Here is a 22,055-nt window from a genome sequence, read left to right as displayed (position 1 = left end):
TGACTTTACAAAGGACTCAAAATTGTAATCCTTTGCTCCTTTAGTGGCTCTGACTACGTTTTGGCTTATGCACGCCGTATGTGCGCATATAAGTTTGAGCTTCTTCTACTCATCCTCAATTTTGCACATCTAAGTACGGATTTGGCTAACTCATCCTCAATGTTATTGTATTTAAGTTTAATACACTAAATTCTTAAATTAACTAGGCTATATGAGATTCGAACTCATACCTTTGTGCAAGATTTGCACATTACTCTCCCATTTGAGCTAATAGCCTTTAAGATATACGAGTACATAACAAAGATTAAATAAGGGGAACCAGGTTTAGGGTTCACATAATATACTCCAAGCTTCACAAAATCAAGTCGAGGTTTCACAAAATTAGGTTTATGTTTGAACCTTATTTTGTGAATCTTGGAGCTAATATTGTGAATCTTGGAGCTAATCTTGTGAATCCTGGACCTAATTTTGTGAACCCTGGACATAATACTGTGAATCTTGGACTTGATTTTGTGACTTGGGGCTAATCTTGTGAATGCTGGACTTGATTTTGTGAATCTAAGACCTAACTTTATGAAACTGGGTCTTTATTTTGTGAATTTAGGATATGATTTTGTGAATCTCATTCAAAATCAGTGTTAAAGAATAGCCACATCAACCACACTCATTTTTCACCATCATCGAAATGTAAGGACTAGGTGAAGATCAAACCAAGGATTACCTCTTGTGCCTCCATAGTGAGGTTGAGTGTCCCAAAATTGTCAAAGAAAATGAGCTCGAGCCAACTCATCAGCCAGATATCAAGGGAGACATATATGTGCCTAATCGCCTCGTTCAATAAACAAGATTGTTAAGACGGTACTGATACACCAGAAACTCCAGTTTAACGGAACTCAAACTACACTGAGAAATTCCCAGGAGCTTTCATCACAATCGGTTTGCACCACTATGATTAATTGCAACAAGAACCAACCAAGGGCAAGGGAGAAGATTCAATCAAAATGATCACTTTTTTAGAGATAACGAAATCGCAAAGATATCTAGAAGACCGAACGGCAAACGAAACATTCCAATCGGGTTATCACATGTTCGAGTCATTTCCGGTGAGGTGCTCTTGGATCATTTCGGTACGAGTCAATTTGGGTTTGGACAAGTGAGGTGCTCTTGGATCATTTCGGTACATGTTCCCCGACTCTAGACATGGATATCACTCGAAATCACCGTCCGAAGGCTTGCCACTAACACTCAAGTACACATCGCATTGCTGGGAACTGTAACTTTGACAAGTGTTGCTTGGCCCGCCTTTATCGAGCATTCTGAATGTTCCGAAGGGCAGGGAAAGTAGTTCTCAGGAAACTTCCATTATAAGTTGCCAAGTAAGGCTCATTACCAACTGCAACATATCTGTATATAGCATAGCAGTAAATCAGACACATAGATGCAAGATCCTTTTTAAGAAACAAACGTACACCACCAATGCTGGTTAACTGGTTTTAGCCTAGTGATAGAGACGTGGGGTTTGTGATGGTAAGTCCGTAGTACGAAAACCCCTACCCTTGTGCCACCATTCACTAAAAATAAGGTAAATAAATAAGCCTAAACCAAAGACTTAAATACATCTTCTAAGTGTAAAGAAATATGGATTCAGCTGTTTGAGATTCCACATCAAACAATCAGCAATAATCTGTTGACTATATGGCAAGACGATGGTTAAAGAAACAAAGTAATTTTTCAAGCAAAATAGTTTTTGCGAGTTCTCAAGGAGGGGAAAGCAAAGAAGACACACCAAGACAAAAGAAAGAAAAATCAATCAACAATTCAAGAGCAAAATCAAGCAGAATGGTTAATTGTAAGTCAAAATTTTGGTTAGAAAGTTCCAAGAGGTGTGTATAATGTGACCTATGTTGATCGGACGCATCTACAAGTATCTAAGTGTTTGAATTTAAGACTTGACTATAGTTTATCAGAAAAAACATAATCCATCCCATCTATAGTTTCCCCACTTAATGATGTCGACTTTAACCGATATTTGCTCACAATTTAAACTATCTACAGCTATTTTACAATGATGATATGAGAATAGCAGTTTTGATACATTAAGCATAGACTTGGCACAAATTCTCATTTTGACGGATACTTTTCGTCACTTCAAAAAGACCTCTCACAAGCTGCAAGTGAGAGAGCAAGTGGGGAAGGGGTTGTGAGAGGTGTTTTTGAAAAGACTGTCACAAGCGAGACTTATTGCTCAAACTTGGTTGGTTGCTACGTGGCTGTACGCTAAAAAATCAAGCTACAGATTAGTATGACAACAAGAGGGTCAAGTGGATCAACTGCTACAAGGTAGTAATTTGGCTATACAGTCTACAAGTTGTACATCGGTATTGATATTTCATAGATACAAGGAAGGAAGGAAGGAAGGAAGGAAGGAAGGAAGGAAGGGAGGGAGGGATAACCTGATATTGACATGGTTGTTGTTAAGATGTTCGGTAACGTTATCGGAAACCCATTGTTCAGCAGCCTTGGTGCTAGTAGCAAGAGTATAAAGCATGTCATTAGGAATACCAACCATAACCTCAATACGAGTCTTACCAATAGCCCTTAAAGTATCATAATCAGCATCAAAAAGCTTTAGTTTTTGAATACCATTATCAGCTAACATTTTAACAACTATGTTTGCATCTAAAGAATGGCTTGCTTGTGTACCCCAGTTTGCACCTATTCCTTTCACTTCATTCACCATTATTGATATCTCCCATAAAATACCTAATATCAATCTAATACCAGAATCATGATCGCATCATGATCGCATTAGACAGGTGTAAGAAAATACAACGCCGGACAAAGAATGCTTACATCTGAACATTAGTGGATCGAAATTACCTAACTTTCGGATGATAATGGAGATCGAAAAGCTCAGTGGTCATGGTGGACGGAAGCTCGGTGAGAAATGGCGGCGAAATCTGGGCTGAAGAGAGGGAAATTGAACGGAGTAAACGCGATCGAGTAAATGAATAAGGGGAAATCAACAGTTTGTTGGGTTATATAAAGGGACACGTGTCAACATCTGAGGCACTTGTAGTTGTTTAATCCAATGGTTTAGAAGGTGTCCAGCCGCCTCACCCTAAGAAGGGTGCCTCACATGATTCAATCTCTCTCTATATATATATATATATATATATTTGAATACCTCATTGATAATCGTAAACATTTTCTTTAAGTTTAATATTTTTTTTTTCTCCTTTAATATTATCACTATTACCACTGACGCTACAGTATTTTTAACCCCTATAAAATCTTCATAAACTCTATTATTTTACTTACTTCTTCCCTTATCCCAAATCTTATTTCCTTATCCAAAATCACAAAAAAAAAATGGATAATAATAAGGATAAAATACCTGAAGACGAGCTCATGCGCTCTATTAAGAAAAATCTTCGTGAGTTAGAAACCCGGCTTAGTTGGTTAATGATAATAATAATTGTATTAGTTGCTTTTTTCGCTATGTTTTTAGCTCATATTATGAATAATAAGTAAGTTTTATGCATATTTAGCTCTTGTTACATATTGTTATTTATGCTTTTATTTTAATTTTATTGTAATCTTTTGATTAAGCTGAATTATCTTCCTTTAAATAATCTTAAACTATGACCAATTTGAATTATAATAAATGAATAACGAGACCACTAACCGCAATAAGTTAATAATGTTGAATTAATTAAGGTAGAAAACTTGAACATAACTATTCTTGTTTTCTAACAGTTTTGTTTTTTTTTTACGTTACATAGAAAAATGTCTCACATTGCCAAAAGAGATTCGATATTCTTGATCTATCTGGGCAAAAATTCCTGCTATGGAAAGACGATGTCATAGCCCATTTGGGAGTCAAGGGCCTCGAACATACTGTTGAGGTAGGTAATTTTGGTACCTACCAAGAAAAGCAACATGCTCATATATTTATATGACATCATATGGATGAAGGGCTAAAAAATGAGTATTTGCGAATAAGAGACCCTTCTGAATTATGGGCTCGCCTTGAGGAAAGGTTTGGACATCAACAGTATGTCCTACTCCCTAAACTTCGCCATGAATGGGAAAACTTACGTTTCCAAGATTTTACTTCGGTAAACGAATATAATTCGGCCCTATTTCGCATTGCCTCACAATTGGAGTATTGTGGTCATGAAGTTAGCGACTTCACTAAAATCGAGAAAACATTCTCAACTATGGGCAAACGCAATATTGATTTTCAAAGACAAATAAGGCAAAGCAAAATTGAAAAATTCACTGACCTTATTGCAATACTTTTAGTCGCTGAACAAAATGACAATGTTTTGTTAAAAAACGACAATTTGAGGCCAAGTGGATCTATTGCAATACCTGAGGCAAATTTTGTTGCTAGAAGTGGGCGTGGACGCTGGATCAATAAGCGAGGACGCGGTAGAGGACGTGGTTCTGGCCTAAGTAGAGGTCAAAATACGTTTAAAAAACCACTTTACGGAAACCGGAATGCTTATTCCGAAAATATTGAAAAACCTAGAACTACTTGTAATAAGTGTGGTCTAGGAGGACACTGGGCTCGCGCGTGTCGCACGCCAAAACACTTTGTCGGCCTCTACCAGGCATCCATCAGGCAAAAGAATAAAAGGCCTGAGGCACATTTTATTACTGATGCCATACCATTAACAACCACTATGCCTAAATCAAACATGGTTGAGACCGACATGCTTGAATCAGATATGATCGAAACAGCAAACTACTTTCTGGATGATGGCGCCGGGAGTAGTGGATTCAATATGACATCTACTATGTAGAAAATATGTTACCTTTATTTTAAATCTTACTATGCATGCATGTTTACTATGCTTTTATTTCTTACCTCAAATAAATGTAATATACTAGTTTCCATTTTCATTGCATTCTAAAAATAATTACTAAACAATATTAATAGTCTTTATTTTAATGTTTTAGATATGACAACCGATGCAAAAACATGCTTAATAGATAGCGGCACAACTATACTATCTTGAAACAGCAGAAATATTTCACTGAATTAATGCCAATTAAAGCATATGTGAATACTATATGCGGCAACGCTAAAATAATTGAAGGTTGTGGAAAGGCTATCATCGTACTCCCAATGGGAACAAGCATAACAATATATAAAGCGCTATACTCGAGCAAGTCGCAACGAAACCTGATCAGTTTCAAAGATATGCGACAAAATGGTTATCATATTGAAACCATGACAGAAAATTCTAAAGAATACTTATGACTAACGATAATAAAATCGGGCAAGAAATGCATATCTGAGAAGACGCCATCATACTCTTCTGGTTTATATTATGCACATATAAATCCCATTATCACTAGCATGATGTCATCAACAAAAATAAATGATGAGACCACATTCACTTTGTGGCATGATAGGTTAGGTCATCCAGGACCTGGCATGATGGCAAAAATCATTGAAAGTTCACTGGGGCACCCTTTAAAGAATGCCAGGGTAATAAAATCTAGTGATTTTCCTTGCAGTGCATGTTCACTGGGAAAATTTATTACAAGACCCTCGACAAACAAAATTAAGAATGAATCACCTGGATTCATTGAAAGGATTCAAGGTGATACTGTTAGAAATCATATTTTAAATATCACATATTATGGTATAAAGTTTTAGTCATAAAAACTTAAGGATCTTATGCATGCAAATAAAATACAAGAGTAAGGAGAAAAACGGTTCCTTACATTTGATATTTCGGATATTTGGGCACAAGTGAAGTCTCCTACCTCACTTGTTCTTGAGCTTTCCATATGTTAGGATGATCCTCCAAAGACTTCAAGTATAGAAGTTACTCCTCTTGATTGCACCCAAGATTATCCCTTATCTCTACTAAATAATATGTGCTAGATATTTGTTTAGTAGTTTACCTTAAAATTGATTACTAATACTCATATATTACATTAATAATTTTAGTAATGTGATTGAACAATTTGGATCAAAAATCTCATGTTTTGATGAAGAAAAAGATGAATATGTGAGAGAGGAAAACTTTGCATGTGTATGAATAAACATGCATGAGTTGAATAGGTAGAGAACAAAAATCTCTAGTGTTTAAGGAGGTCACGGTTTTGGAGGTTGGGAGACCAATATATGGTCCTTTCCTTTTTCCTTTTGTTCTTATCAAAACCTTAGGCATGTAAGGCTAGGTAAGTAGTGTCATGATGATGTTATTTTAGCTTATTAAAATAAATCACCACTATCCACTAAACCCTCTACGTTTCGGTCCACTTATAAAATGGACTACCATTTTATTTTGTCAAATTGTCAATTGTCACACAATATGTCACATGTAGTATGTTACATGTTATTAATTAATTTAATGCATATTTATCTCATAAATATCATTTTATAAATTAATTAAATTACATACAACAAATTGACTAGTGATACTTGATCACATAAATAAAATGGGTCATATAATTATAATTCACAACATCTTGTAATTATAATTAACCATTCATTCTCATCTCTGTTGTTTCACAAACAATAGACAATTTTAGTAATAAAGTATTTCAATTACTAAAATAAATCTTATTTAATCCCATTACAATAAGATATCAATATTCTCTCTCACAAATTGAATTGTTCAATTTTAAGGAATTGATTAACTTGTATCGTCATACAATTAATCAACTTTACAGATTAGGGCATCATCCTTTAGGTGTGACCTTAAGGGATCAACTGACCACCACCGTCCCACGACAGTAACATCAAACTCTAGCAAGCCAATCGTTACCGATTAATGTTGATCAGTTGATTATAAAATGAATCATCCCTTACGTATTCTTAAAAAAAAATGAGATTTAAACATGTGATCATCATGATCGACAATTGTGATCGCATTATTGTCGGGGACACTCCAACAATCTCCCACTTGTCCTCGACAAGTGTGCGTCACCAATTCTCTTGTCCTATTACTATCTCCCACTCAATGTAAGGTGTCTTTCGGGTCGTACTTACAAGTGATCATATCGAGAGTGGTTTCCTCGATCTGGAGAATAACTGATTGACCGGAGTTATCTACCATAGATACCTTCCGAGCGTGGCCACGCAGTTCCAGTTCATTACTCGTCGAATGGCCCTGAGATATTGTTTTAACCCTGACAAGGGGGTGGACAATTCCTATCGCACTATTCCCTTCGACTAGCCACAACCATCATAACCCAAAATATGCCCATTTTACCCCATTTACGAAGGTCGTAGTAACATAAATCAAAGTTAATCTGAAACCGTGCCACCTTAGGCGAACAGTCTTTAGTCAAAAGAATCGACTCATTAGAATACTATAGTAGCTCTTGCCACGACCAGGCTTTATAAATTTGCCAGAACTCTATAAGCGGTCACTGCCCAACAGAGTGTTCCTAACAGTCTGCCTATGTGATCGACTAGTCATCTCACATGACTCTATGGCACTTGAACTTGCCATCAATCGCATCACACTCTAGTCACTTTGAGACGTCACCTCATACAAGTGATTATGGGCAAATACTATGTTAATCCGGGTTCACTTTAACGGTGTAATACCCGCCCTTTTAGGGACCCTTTGACCAGCGTTGACTGACCTTGGGAGCGGGAGTAGTCTTAGAAAAGTGTGCCAAAACCATCTTGGGGTGCGTGTTAAGAGTGGTACTCGATAGAGTAGAGGCTACTCGATCGAGTAGCTAGGTTACTCGATTGAGTAGGGGGCTACTCGATCGAGTATGTTGGGTACTCGATCGAGTACCGAGTTTTCAGCGAGGGTTTTATATCGCGTTTTGTTAAATCCGCATATCACTTCCGCCACTTTCCTCATATCCTTCAGTCGCCTCTTTCCCTTCCCTTCACCTCAAAACCTCCATGGAAGCCTTGTGATGATCCTTGTGCATTAGGAGAGGGCCTCTTGAGTCGGGTAGCGGTCTTTTGCGGAGTTTCTCCCTATAGGTATGTCATAATCATCATCCGTGTCCTTGTTCTTCATAGTTAGGGTTTGCTTGTTAGTAATAGATAATTGTATTGTGGTTATAGGCTTTGCTTGGTCGCTGGACATGTGGTTTGTCGGCATGGATTGGTTGCAGTTGCTTAAAGGTAGGTTCGCCTACTCAGTTTCTGTAGATGGTCTAGCGTGTCAGTCGTTGTGATTGTTTTGTGGTTGCTTAGTATCGTAACGGCATGATGACGATTGTGATGGTGATTGTGTTGTGATCTCTGGTTCTCGAGATGCGTTCTCGGCTGAGTGGGGTCACTTGCGGGAGTGGCTTCACTCCCTAGTTTCGCCCTTCGTGGAACCCGCCACGGAAGGGGATGTGCACATTAATGGACAGAGTTATCGCTCATTATGAGGAGCGGGGATTTGGTGGGAACGACTGTGATCCCCCACTGGCAGGACTGGTCCAGTGGACAGTCAGTGACAGGGTTGGTTGAGTTACTGTGATTGTGATTGAGACTGACAGCATTGTTTGTATTGATAATTGTAGTTGCCATAGTTGTACCTTATCTCAGTACTGACCGTGTGTGGTTGTCTGTTTGTTATGTGTCTGCCGTGATCCCTTATGGTGAGCAGTCGGTCTTAGCAGGTGTTGATGATTGTTGATAGCTGGAGTTCGGGCAGGGATGAGTCTTCACGAGATTCGATAGTTATGACGAGTAGTCTTTGAGTTGTACCTTTTCTATCGTTTGTTATTGAAATCACTTGTAATACAATATAATAGTTCTTTTATCGACATTTAATTATTACTATCCTCGGGCAACCGAGATGGTAACGCCCTTATTTGCTAAGGAAGGCCTAGTTAAGGCTCCTCTGAATATGGGGGTGTTACAAATTGGTATCAGAGCGACGATTTTGGAACCTGTAACAAATGAACATAATGAACGTAGGGAGTCTAATAAAATGAACCTGGTGTATGTGTAATGGGAGTCTCAGCTGATGCTAGGTTTTGGGTGAGTAGGCGCCCTCATTTCAAAATCTTGGCCCCATGATACTTAAGCCAGTCACGTGGTATGGGAATGTGGAGTCCGTGTGTATATGTGTGATACGTATGTTAAGTGTACTGGAGCTACCTCCGGTTAAGTCTTTGTTAGAGTTAATAGGGGTGTGATAGTGGTATTTGGGGCCGCGTATGGTAATTGTTGGTGAAATTATTGAAGTTTTGGAGTGATTAGTGAACTCATACGATGGTTATGAGATATGTGACGAAAGTTTATGTAATAGAGATGCGTGAAAACGTGGAATTGAATGTCGTGACATGAAGAGTGAACATGTGGGTGTTTGCTATGAGTTAATGATGACGGAAGTCATATACGAGTTTATAAAACTTACCGTAATTACTATGATGATAGTTATAGTATAGTTGAGTTATAATTCGAGACATAGCATATAGTAATGCGTTTATGCCTTATTTGTTGGTTGAAATTTTTCCGCTGCGTAATATTTGATTCGTGCAAAATGAATTGCTTATGATAGAATGTAAGACAGGATTGAATAATTTGTTTGAAAAGTATGTATTTATGTGATAAGGGAAAGAAAGAATTGATGTTAATTATATGCTTCAAATTCAAGTGAACACGAGTTTAGTAGTAACAAGTAAAGTAAGTTTAAGTGTAATGGGATGGCGTGATTATATTTTTAGAGGACTCGGTAGCAGGTGAACCGAGTTGGGTAACTTGTATAGCGTAATGTGATGCACACCTTATTTGTTGAAGAATTACGTTTTGCGTGAGTAATGGTTGTAATCCGTGATGGAGTGCGATAATTAGTGCCAAATTCTGAACTTAGTTTGGACTCGACACGTGGTGTTGTTTTGCAGGTATTTTCGATTTAATTCGTACTTCTGACCGAGTACTTATCTATACTTGACCGAGTGCGAGTGCTTACTTGACCGAGTAGACCTCACTCGATCTAGTTAGGAAGCTATGGTGTCGGGATGTGGGGAAATTTCCTACAGATACTCGACGAAATAGCTCCTACTCGATCGAGTAGGGTGGTACTCGATCGAGTACCCTAGGCACTCGATCGAGTAGGGTGGTACTCGATCAAGTACCATAGGCACTCGATCGAGTAGGTTACTGTACAGAGAATCCTACGGGTTTCTTAAAACCCCTAATCTTTCTATTTCTCCTCATTCTTCCTCTACACTTCAAACCCTAAAGCCTTGTTTCCTCTCTAAATCTCTCATTCTCTTGGGTTAGTGGTGATTCTTGGGGTTGATTCCTTTGCTTAATTTCGTTTCTTTACTTTACTACTCAATCAAGGTATGCTATTCTTCCTAATGTACATGGTTTACTGCTTTGAAGGTGTTAGAGAAGTGAAACAATCTGAAATTTTCGATTATTATGATTAATTTGGTGCTTTTAATTGTTGAAATATGATTCACATGCCTCCTTTCCATGTTTGCTTGTGATTAATTGCTGTAAATTGGACTAGAAATTGCAAAGATTGAACCCGAAATTTCTAGGGTTTCCAAAATTGAAATCGATTTTTGGTTGTTTTACAAGGGTTAGATGGTAGAATTGAGCCTTATGTGTTGTTTATATCATGTTGAAGGATGGATTTTGATGATTTTCACCTTAAAAAGTTGCCTTAAAACTCCGTCTTAAAAGTGCCTCAAACGGAAATTCGTGATTTATATCTGGAATTTGGTGTTGTGAATGACATTATAAGTATGAGTTGAACTTCAATATGATAATAGAAACGATAATTGATGAAAATAGGCCAAAATTATCACAGCTGTAAAGACCGTCTGAAAATTCTAATTGAGTTGTTGTTCATAATATTCAAGGGTGATAATGATATGTTCTAAGTTATTCTTTTCCATGAACTAGTAAGAATGCCTCACATGTGATTAGAAGTGTCTTTGGAACAATCTTTAGAATCATGCTAGGATATTCGAATTTGTTGAGCATATGTAATCACCATGATAAATCTCTTTCACAACTATGACCTATGAGTAGTAGTAAACTGAGCTTGTATGTCAAATTTGGGAAACTGCTGGTGAACGTGTGTACTTAGCTTAGTATTCAAAGTTAATGGCATGAATTATGTGATTCACATGTTGAAATTTGTTGGTAAATTCGTGTGCCTAACTGAGTATGTTAAGTTCAAGTTACATGAAGTATATGTTTTACGTGGTTGTGTAAGTTGCTTAAGTCATATGCTGAAACAGATGCCGAGACTGAACATAGGAACCCGTCAAAGTAAACGGGGGAGGGGTAATCCACCTGAGATGGGGGAAGGGAGTGGACCTGTGGTACCCACAGTACCGGAGTACCCTTCTGTGGTTTTTGTTTATTTCAAACAGCGGGAGCGTTTTGTAGTTTTACAAAAACGCAAGATGAGACCCACGAGGTGTATAGACACTACCTTGTCAGAGGAATTGGAGATAGAGACGGATGTCCGTCACATATTTGAGACTTTGGGTCTTCTTGGGTTGTATAGGCTGAGGAAACACTCCTATCCTTTTCTTACCCTGGAGTTTATGAGCTCCTTTATCTATGACCCCGCTGGCCAGACCGTTGAGTTTCGGTTGATGAACACTAGTTTCTTGCTTTCTATGGACCAGTTTGCTTCTCACCTTGGGTTGGCTAAGCCTCCCAAGGACTCTATCACCGATATCCCTGCTGAGTGCAGTGTATGCCGCCTAATGCCTTGCTTGACCGGGAAACCAGCTCCTACCTCGAGTAACATGCTGATTAATGACGTTCAGCATGTCACATTGAGGATCTTTCTCCGTTCTCTCTCGAACCTTCTTTATGACCGACCGGATATCAGTAAGCTAAACAATCATGAGGTGTTGCTTTTGATGTCGTACCTCAACCCGGAGCGGACCAGGAAAGTGGTCTTTAATGCTCCCTCCATGGTTTGTGCTGCCCTTGCCTTGATGGCCACTGCCTCTTCCCGGTACTTGAGTTGTGGCGCCATCGCCACTCGGTTAGCTGAAAAGCTAACCTCTTTCGAGGCTTCTTTGGAGTACGTGCCTCTAGCTACCCCTGTGCCCACCATGGACCGTGACTACTACCTCGACCTGAAATGGTTGAGGACTTTGGCTGACGGTAGCTTAGCTTGGAGAGTGTGTGGCTTGAGTTGGATGAAGATTCCAGCTCCTGAGCACCTTCCACCCACGGAACCCTTAGAGCCGACGGTAGTGACGGTGGACTCCGATGATGAGGAGGAGGAGGAGGAGGAGGATGATGATAGACCCCGCCAGCTGCAGACCTATCTCATCGACGACACCATTCTCGAGGTGATGCCAGAGCCGAAGAAGGGAGAGAATGCGACGGTCGTGGCAGTGGAGAGACCTAGGCTGGGGAGAGGACCCCGTCGAGTGAGGGAACGGACCTCAGAGACTAGGCCACGGCCGGAGGCACCACAGCAGCAGCAGCCTTTTTCGTGCTACCCTTACCTCGACACCCCGGAGACGCGATCCAGCTACTTGGCGCAGAGAGTGTCATCTACCTTGACACTCCGGAACATGCACGAGATGGCGTACGCTCAGGGGATTGGGACCGAGGGACCGCATCCGGTTTGGTGGAGTGGAGTTGGGGACTACTCAGGGGTTTTCCATTCCTACGGAGTGGATCAGTCGACATGGGGGACACCTCAGTTCTTTGCCTACGGTGGCTTGACTCCATGGTACGTGGGCCCAGGAGCAGGAGCAGGAGCAGGAGTGGATGCGGGGATCGGGTCATCGGGAGCAGGTACTTCTGGCGGTGGTGGTGATGATGAGGTGATGTTTGAGCTGCAGCAGCAGCAGCAGGAGTGATACTCCTTGTTTTATCCTTGTTGATGATGGTTGGTTTTTTATCCTTGTTGATGATAGTTGGTTTTAGTGATTAGTAGTGTGGTTAGACTTTAGTAGTAGTTATCGTTGAGACTTTGATTTGGAACTTGTATTGTTGGCCATAAGGCCGGATTTGATATTTTGACTTGTTGCAGGATGTTAGAAGTCGGGGAGTCGTCCCGACTCGATTTTATATGACAAATATGTGCATGTACGTGGTTTATGACAGGTTTTATAAGGAACTTGGCCTGTAGGTACTCGACAGAGTACCCCGTACTCTATCGAGTAGCTGCAGGAAGATGGGATAAAAAGCATTCTGACCTGTAGGCTACTCGATCGAGTAGCCAAGTCACTCGATCGAGTAGCATGGCACTCGATCGAGTACCGCTACATACTCGATCGAGTAGCACTGTTACATGAGGTTTTCGAAAATTAAAAATGTTCAATTGTTTTATAATTGCAATTTTGATGTTTAAGGTAGTTATTAGTGTGTAGTAACACCTATGAACCGTTAATTTCATATGTTGGAAGTCAAGTCTCGGTTTTATATACATAGTAATAACAATTAGTGAAGTGGTGACGGTTTCTTGTTGTTTAATATTACATATGTCATTCTACCATTTATTTATTGAAGTTACATTTCTACATACGTTGTGCGTACAATGTTAACGTGCTTTATCGATGACGACTAGTTATCCCGGTGAGTTATGTATGGTTTATAATTTAACGCGTTTATGCTTAGCGAGTAATGTCCACAATCAATAATATGTTTCTAATTCACGTTATGAATCAAGTAATACGTAATGTGTGTTGTAATTTCGCTGGTGAACTTCGGGGACGAAGTTCCTTTTTAGAAGGGAAGAGTAATGTCGCGAAATAAAAAGGCTGATTTTGAAATTATGTTTTGTTTGTCTATAATGTTTTGTTGTTTAAATTGCAAAATTCTCTGGTACCTGGTCGCTTTAATTGTAGGAAGTGTAGTGGATTACCTTAGTTTGTTGAGTAATCCATGCGTGGAAGTAAAAATGATAGTATGTTTTAAAGAGTTAGTTGTGGTACAATGTGTTGTAATAGAATTGCGTTGTTGAGTAACATGGTGGTGTAGTTGTGCGGCATGAAGTTGTTATGAGATACGTTTCGGGTTGGTAGCTGTTACCATATGAGGGAAGATCGTTGTTTGTGTTGGTTTGTATTGCAAGGTTGAGGTTTTATAGAGATAGTTGGTAAAAAGTTTAAGTATACATATAAAGTGACAGTCGACGATAATAATGTTTGTATGGTAAATGCAAGAGTCGATATATACGTATGAATAGAACGTTAGTCGGTGATGATGATGATGACATGGGGGATGGTAATTCAGGAGAGTAGTATCGAAAGAAGAGTGAAGTTGTTTTTCCGTGTCGAGTGTATTGGAAAAGTGAGTTGAACTTCGGGGACGAATTTGTTTTTAAGGGGGGAAGACTGTAATACCCGCCCTTTTAGGGACCCTTTGACCAGCGTTGACTGACCTTGGGAGCGGGAGTAGTCTTAGAAAAGTGTGCCAAAACCATCTTGGGGTGCGTGTTAAGAGTGGTACTCGATAGAGTAGAGGCTACTCGATCGAGTAGCTAGGTTACTCGATTGAGTAGGGGGCTACTCGATCGAGTATGTTGGGTACTCGATCGAGTACCGAGTTTTCAGCTAGGGTTTTATATCGCGTTTTGTTAAATCCGCATATCACTTCCGCCACTTTCCTCCTATCCTTCAGTCGCCTCTTTCCCTTCCCTTCACCTCAAAACCTCCATGGAAGCCTTGTGATGATCCTTGTGCATTAGGAGAGCGCCTCTTGAGTCGGGTAGCGATCTTTTGCGGAGTTTCTCCCTATAAGTATGTCATAATCATCATCCGTGTCCTTGTTCTTCATAGTTAGGGTTTGCTTGTTAGTAATAGATAATTGTATTGTGGTTATAGGCTTTGCTTGGTCGCTGGACATGTGGTTTGTCGGCATGGATTGGTTGCAGTTGCTTAAAGGTAGGTTCGCCTACTCAGTTTCTGTAGATGGTCTAGCGTGTCAGTCGTTGTGATTGTTTTGTGGTTGCTTAGTATCGTAACGGCATGATGACGATTGTGATGGTGATTGTGTTGTGATCTCTGGTTCTCGAGATGCGTTCTCGGCTGAGTGGGGTCACTTGCGGGAGTGGCTTCACGCCCTAGTTTCGCCCTTCGTGGAACCCGCCACGGAAGGGGATGTGCACATTAATGGACAGGGTTATCGCTCATTATGAGGAGCGGGGATTTGGTGGGAACGACTGCGGTCCCCCACTGGCAGGACTGGTCCAGTGGACAGTCAGTGACAGGGTTGGTTGAGTTACCGTGATTGTGATTGAGACTGACAACATTGTTTGTATTGATAATTGTAGTTGCCATAGTTGTATCTTATCTCAGTACTGACCGTGTGTGGTTGTCTGTTTGTTATGTGTCTGCCGTGATCCCTTATGGTGAGCAGTCGGTCTTAGCAGGTGTTGATGATTGTTGATAGCTGGAGTTCGGGCAGGGATGAGTCTTCACGATATTCGATAGTTATGACGAGTAGTCTTTGAGTTGTACCTTTTCTATCGTTTGTTATTGAAATCACTTGTAATACAATATAATAGTTCTTTTATCGACATTTGATTATTACTATCCTCGGGCAACCGAGATGGTAACGCCCTTATATGCTAAGGAAGGCCTAGTTAAGGCTCCTCTGAATATGGGGGTGTTACAAACGGGGTTCAATATTGTCTCCACAACCCGTTTGGATGTAACAAAGTATAAAAGGAGTTTTTAGATAAAAACTCGAACGACAAATGTGATTATCACATATGAATAGTCAATACCTGATTATTACTTCATATTCTTATAATCCAATTTGATCATGTATGTAGTTATTCATCTCAATCCAATTGAAATGACATGACTCATCATGTTAAGCCTATGAGAAGGCTTTGGTTAGTAGGTTTTATCAACTTCTTGTACCTTACTTATCCTTACTACATACTCGTTTTCCTTTGTAATGTATACATTTGTATTACAAAACTTTCTGAGTACGTGTCTAGATCCAATCTAGACAAAAGCTCTCTAATCATAGAATAGCTCCCAGTGTTTTTCACAGTGTGCGGGACCCATCCCTCTCACACATCTCATGACTGCAAGTGTACTCAATTTCCGTTGTAAGCATCTCTCATTGTTCTTTATTGCCTAGAACGATTCTAGCAAATCCATTTCTTAAATAACATAGCCACAATGGTTCTTTAACCATCTTTAGGTGTTTTGAATACGATTTTTGTCCGAAACCTTATGCAATCTCAACAGTCATTAGTGTAAGCCCTTACACAAATTTGTGAATTGCATCAAAAACACTTAACTTTCCATCCTTAGTGCTTCTTCAAGCACTTAAGAATAATCTATATGGCTATTTGATAACTATTACTTAAATTCGATTTTGAAACAATTCATCATACTCAAAGTATATGAAGTGCTATACATCATTACTCATTTAATGATCCGGCAGCGGAAGCAAATGGAATCAATCAAATATGTTCAACTTGATTGAACTAGTCATGAATCTTATCAACATAAAACTTCTTATTTGACGCTAATATCATGTGGATTTATCTCCATAAATGTGGATATTAAAGATGTATTATATTTCTCCAAGTCTTAAATCATTCCCAATGATCAATATGTCATCCACATATTAGACTAATTAAAATTACCGTAACTCCCACTAAAATCCATGTATAAACACAACTTCTCGACTTATCGAGAAAAGTTTTATAACATGATCAAAATGTTGACTCCAACTCATTGATGTCCTACTTAAGACCCTCTCTTAAGTTTCACATTATCTTAGGATTGCAAGAATCTACAAAACTCAAGACATGTATTGAATACATTCCTTCTAATTGAAGAAGTGGGTTTTAGATTCACTCGCTATATGTATATCATCATAATGAAACACAATCCCTAAGAAGATCCGAATAGTGCAAAACACTTTGCAACTAATCAAGCTTTGATATCTCTCTTAGATATCCAACAATTCCACTTGGAATTTATTTCGGATTTTCATGGCTCTAAGCCTTATATTGAGTTGTGACTTAAACACTCTCATGTAAGTCATATGTTCATTACTTTCCAGAAGTAACTTGAATCAAACAATTTCTTTGTAAGTTGTAAGCTCTTTACTTTCTTAAAAGTAACATGAATTCATCATCTTCAACAAGTAATGAATTTAACCTCCTAGGTTTCGAAGAAACAACGTCATGTAGCCAAGAAAATACAGTTTCTTTTTTTTTTTTTTTTTTTTTTTGGGAAAGAGTAAGTATTATATAATATCAAAATTCACCCATACAAAAAGATCATATACTATTTGTGGACTTCTATATACATGTATTCATACTATTTTTGGAAAATACAGTTTCTTGCAACATACAATTTCATACAATTTTTGACACAATTCTTTTGTGGCTCTTGAATATTTTCTCCCACTCTGTCTTCTAGAAATAAACTTGTATTCTAGAAAGACAGCTTCACGAGCCACAAACCCGTTGTACTCGTGATTATTGTAAGAAAAATGAGCATTTGTTTCTTGTGAAAACTTACAAGCATGGTACCTTGCTTTTTCATATCTCATATGAATCGATTTAGATTTAGTGGTAAAACTAAATTTAGACAAAATGATAAAATCCCCAAAAAGGATCAAGTAACTCAAAGTAACTTGATTAAAGTCCAAACCATATCGAATAGCGTTTGATTTCTTTATCCAACCACACATTATCCCATAATGCGTGCTAAGAGAGATTAATTTGTGATACTATATCACATTTTCCTTTGGCTTATATCAAAGTCTTCACTTTGATAATCCCATCACGACTAAATCGTGATTCTTTGAACTCTTTGAACTTCTTCAAAGATTTCTCTATTTACCTTATTAAGTGAACACAATAGTGTCAACTTAAATCGTTGGTAAAAGAAAATGATCAACCTATTCTAGATCAATGATTTACATCCTCGATCTTCTTTTTAACCAAAAGGCACGAGACATCTTGCTTCGAATATAAGATACGCATATACCATAAGATTAATAATCTAATGGTTCCAAGAGTACTCGCTAACTGTTTGCGTTCATCATTCCAGAATTTATAGTTTAATCTTGGGTTACCAATTTCAGTCTTGCATTATCTACATGATATATCATTTTAGTTTGGTTTAGAATATAATCACCTTGATAATGGGCTAGCCATACATCAAATCATGGTGTATAGGGTCACAAAAGTGAAACCTCTTTTGTATCTTAACAAGATTATATTCTTATTCAGAGTTTATGCACTTAATAGTCATAATTAAGTACAACTTTAAACCCAAAAACTAGATTGAATACACAATGACTCTATCTCTCGACATTATTTGATGCTAGTCGTCATATCATAATCAGCTTATGTATCGAATACAATGATGAAAACCACCACCGGTTTCTAATATTGACGAAGTAGTACTAGCAAAATTTATGTCAATCAAATAAACATTTATAGAAGAAAGTCTCATTAGATGTCCCACAACTAACTTGCTGATTTTTCAATAATTTGGGGTAGTTTCCTTTCTAGCGTCCAACACTTCCAAAATGGAAACTTTATTGGTTGGGATTGATAGGTTTAGTATTGTTATTCTCAATAACTTTACTTTTACCATTCCTTGTATCAATACCATTCTAGTTTTACTTCTTGAACCTCGTCCTTTCCTTAACAATTAAGAGAATGCTCCCACTCATTTCAATGAGTCTTTGCTTAGAGAAGCAAAATTGAATTTCATGAAGACTACTCTTGAATTCATTCGTTTAGTCTTAAAACTTTCATTGAAGTGGTTGCGGTATTTTGGTCAATTTTAATTTCCTACAAATCTAGTTACCAAAATGATTTAACGTTTCAAAGTACTTAACTCAATTAAGCATATGAGAAACAATTCATTGTAAGTAGATATGTTAGTCAAGAATCAAAAACCCTTTTGATCACGAATAACTTTTATCTATACTCTTCACAAGAGATCCTTCCAATGGATAACACGAGGTTTTAGAAGAAAATTCATATTTGTCTTTAGTTACGATGTTTTAATGGAGATTTGAATTAAAATCGAAATGATATCGTATAAATTGAGGTAAAGAAATAGAACGATGCGAACGATGCGACAACGGGATGATGAAAACTAACATTTATCGTTATAATAATACTTGTAAACAAGTAAAACATTTACATAGTGACCTCTACCCAACTATGATAAATGATTCCAAGATCCAAATTCATATTAACTTGGGCACGCTTTGGCGATACAACCCTTATCAATATAACTCAGTGGATTAACTCTTTAATCGATTCTACTATTAGAACTCTTGGTCGATAAAATTACATTAATATTTATCTTTAGCCCAAAACACATCCGGCTATGGTCGAGAATACTTTTGTTGAGTTCAACCCAAATTTCGAATAAATATGTCCATGATCCAAATTCCCATTAACTTGGACACGCTTTGGCGATACAACCCTCATCAACATGAATTCGGTGGATAGACATTTATCACCCACTTCCCCTACGTAACAAGGTTTGTACCCCGGTTTGGCCGAGCGCACTCCCTCACGAAATAGGTTTTCATGGTTTCTACTTTTTTGTAAGGCTAAGTCTCAATTGTTTATTTTAGCGAGAGGTCATGTCAATTTATTATCTATCACGTTTTAAGTGAACTAAAGCGGTGAACTACGATAATTGTAATTGACATGGTCGATAAACTCGATTTAAAATGCATGTTTAGTTATGGCGATTTAGCGATGCATGCAACATATAAATAAAATGCAAAGCATAAAAATAAAATCCTAGTATGACCTTCCTAAAATAGTAAATCTAATAAACTATTACAAATTCGGAAACCAACTCCTTTGGTCCCTTGAACTTCGGTCTTGGCACACATCTCGAGGTAACACCGTCTTCATGGAAACTCCCGGAAATTACAAAGTAATAAACAAAATTACATAATTTCCTATTATACATTTGTAATTAAAATTTAAATCTGTTAAATTACAAAACGGTGATACGAGATCACAATAATTACAACCGAATCGATATTCTCATACATTTCGGGTAATATCAATTAAAAACTAAGGTCATACTAAGTAAAATTACATAATTCAAAAATTATATAAAAATAAAATATGACAATCATAAATAAAATGCAGCATTATAATATGTATGAACATGCTCAATTTTATGCTAAATCGCCTTATAAGAGCCAATATCGTATATTAACCGGTTTTTACGGATTTGCGCGATTTAACTTATTAAATCACAATATGTTACATAAACTCATATTTATGTTCAAGTTAATTATCCTAATTCACTTAGAACTCAAAATTTAGTCTTCACTAACACTTTGACAATAATTCAACTTGATTTGACAACATTGTTCATAATGGACTTAAAATTACAATTTTATAACATAAACTTCAAATTAAATCAAAATAATTTCAAAATTTGAAATTCAAACTTATGAACATTCTGGAAAAATACCATGACTCTCATAATATTCAATACTTAGGTTAAATATTTCGAAAAATTATCGAGAAAAATAATGTTGCGGTTTATCAGTTTTAACAAATATGACCATTAAAATATGAGAAAATTTATTTTCATCAACTTTTCACTTTTAGATCTGAAATATATGATAAAATGCAATATGTGACGTTTTTCTTTAGTCGTGAAGTATGTTTTAATATTATAACTAATTATAGTCACTATTTATGTGATTTTTCATCAAAAATTCATAAATCATGCAAAAAAGACTTCAATATAGCCAAATATTTTACACACATATTGTAAAATTTCATGTGACAACATACTAAAAAATTATGATTAAATTCAAAATATAACTCATATTAACCTAGTTACCCATTTAAATACGATTTTAACTTATAAAATTCATATTTCGAGCAAAACAACCTTTTTTAATATGAAAATTTACAGGCCATTATTATGTATTACATGTGAAAACATATCCTAAAACCACTGGAAAATTCGAAGCTTAAGTAATTTTCGTCCAAAAATGACATTTTTCTCATAAAAATCACATTTTAATGCCAATAATATATATATAATGAACAATAAAATCCATAAATCATCCCATATGACCTAAAATCCATTTAGGACCAGAAACGTTTAACATGCAAAATTATTTCATGATTTATCAACATAAAACACAAATTTCAAGTTTTATTCGTTAATCGTATTATCTCGGAAAAACGATCCCGATCTTGCATGCTACAACCATAAAGCTCTGATACCACTTGTTAGAAATCATATTTTAAATATCACATATTATGGTTTAAAGTTTTAGTCATAAAAACTTAAGGATCTTATGCATGCAAATAAAATACAAGAGTAAGGAGAAAAACGGTTCCTTACATTTGATATTTCGGATATTTGGGCACAAGTGAAGTCTCCTACCTCACTTGTTCTTGAGCTTTCCATATGTTAGGATGATCCTCCAAAGACTTCAAGTATAGAAGTCACTCCTCTTGATTGCACCCAAGATTATCCCTTATCTCTACTAAATAATACTCCCTCCCATCCACTCTTTTCTTCCCATTTGAAGTGGGCACGGAGATTAAGGGTGGAGAGTATAATATTGATAAAGATATGGGTGGGGTTTGGTAATTGGAGAGAGGTATGAATAATTAGGATTAAATATTAATAAAGGAGATGGGTGAGGTTTGGTTATTGGAGAGAGGTAGGAATAATTAGAATTAAATATTAATAAAGGATATAGTGGGGTTTGATGAGTGGAGAGAGGTAGGAGTATAATATTAATAAAAACTTTCTCAAAAAGGAAATGGGAAGAAAACCTGAATAATCCGTTTTAGGAAATAGGGAAGAAAAGAGTGGATGTGAGGGAGTATGTGCTAGATATTTGTTTAGTAGTTTACCTTAAAATTGATTACTAATACTCATATATTACATTAATAATTTTAGTAATGTGATTGAACAATTTGGATCAAAAATCTCATGTTTTGATGAAAAAAAGATGAATATGTGAGAGAGGAAAACTTTGCATGTGTATGAATAAACATGCATGAGTTGAATTGGTAGAGAACAAAAATCTCTAGTGTTTAAGGAGGTCACGGTTTTGGAGGTTGGGAGACCAATATATGGTCCTTTCCTTTTTCCTTTTGTTCCTATCAAAACCTTAG

The 22,055-nt window shown here is 37.2% G+C and overlaps 2 protein-coding genes across 2 annotated transcripts; one reads left to right on the top strand and one right to left on the bottom strand.

The window, feature by feature from the left end:
• Positions 1 to 1,304: 1,304 nt before the first annotated feature.
• On the bottom strand, positions 1,305 to 3,130 carry LOC141649009 (glucan endo-1,3-beta-glucosidase 6-like). The gene is made up of 2 exons (XM_074457713.1): positions 2,454 to 3,130; positions 1,305 to 1,404 (listed from the first exon to the last, which is right to left on the bottom strand). Exons 1-2 carry the CDS (start codon positions 2,738 to 2,740, stop codon positions 1,305 to 1,307), a joined length of 387 nt encoding a protein of 128 aa, XP_074313814.1. The 5' UTR covers positions 2,741 to 3,130.
• An 838-nt stretch (positions 3,131 to 3,968) lies between these two features.
• On the top strand, positions 3,969 to 4,811 carry LOC141649008 (uncharacterized). The gene has a single exon (XM_074457712.1). It carries the CDS (start codon positions 3,969 to 3,971, stop codon positions 4,809 to 4,811), a length of 843 nt encoding a protein of 280 aa, XP_074313813.1.
• The last annotated feature ends 17,244 nt before the right edge of the window (positions 4,812 to 22,055 follow it).

The sequence above is a fragment of the Silene latifolia genome, chromosome 3, assembly GCF_048544455.1.
Source record: "Silene latifolia isolate original U9 population chromosome 3, ASM4854445v1, whole genome shotgun sequence".
Lineage (NCBI taxonomy): Eukaryota > Viridiplantae > Streptophyta > Magnoliopsida > Caryophyllales > Caryophyllaceae > Silene > Silene latifolia.
The sequence above is the reverse complement of the archived record's forward strand: the minus strand, read 5'-3'. Positions and strand labels throughout refer to the sequence as shown.

Bases quoted from the DNA above. Each gene is read 5' to 3' on its own strand.
- LOC141649009 (XM_074457713.1), bottom strand. From the start codon at position 2,740: ATGGTGAATGAAGTGAAAGGAATAGGTGCAAACTGGGGTACACAAGCA. The intron at 1,405-2,453 runs GTTATCCCTCCC...TGCTATATACAG, and splicing joins AACAACCATGTCAATATCAG to ATATGTTGCAGTTGGTAATG.
- LOC141649008 (XM_074457712.1), top strand. From the start codon at position 3,969: ATGGATGAAGGGCTAAAAAATGAGTATTTGCGAATAAGAGACCCTTCT.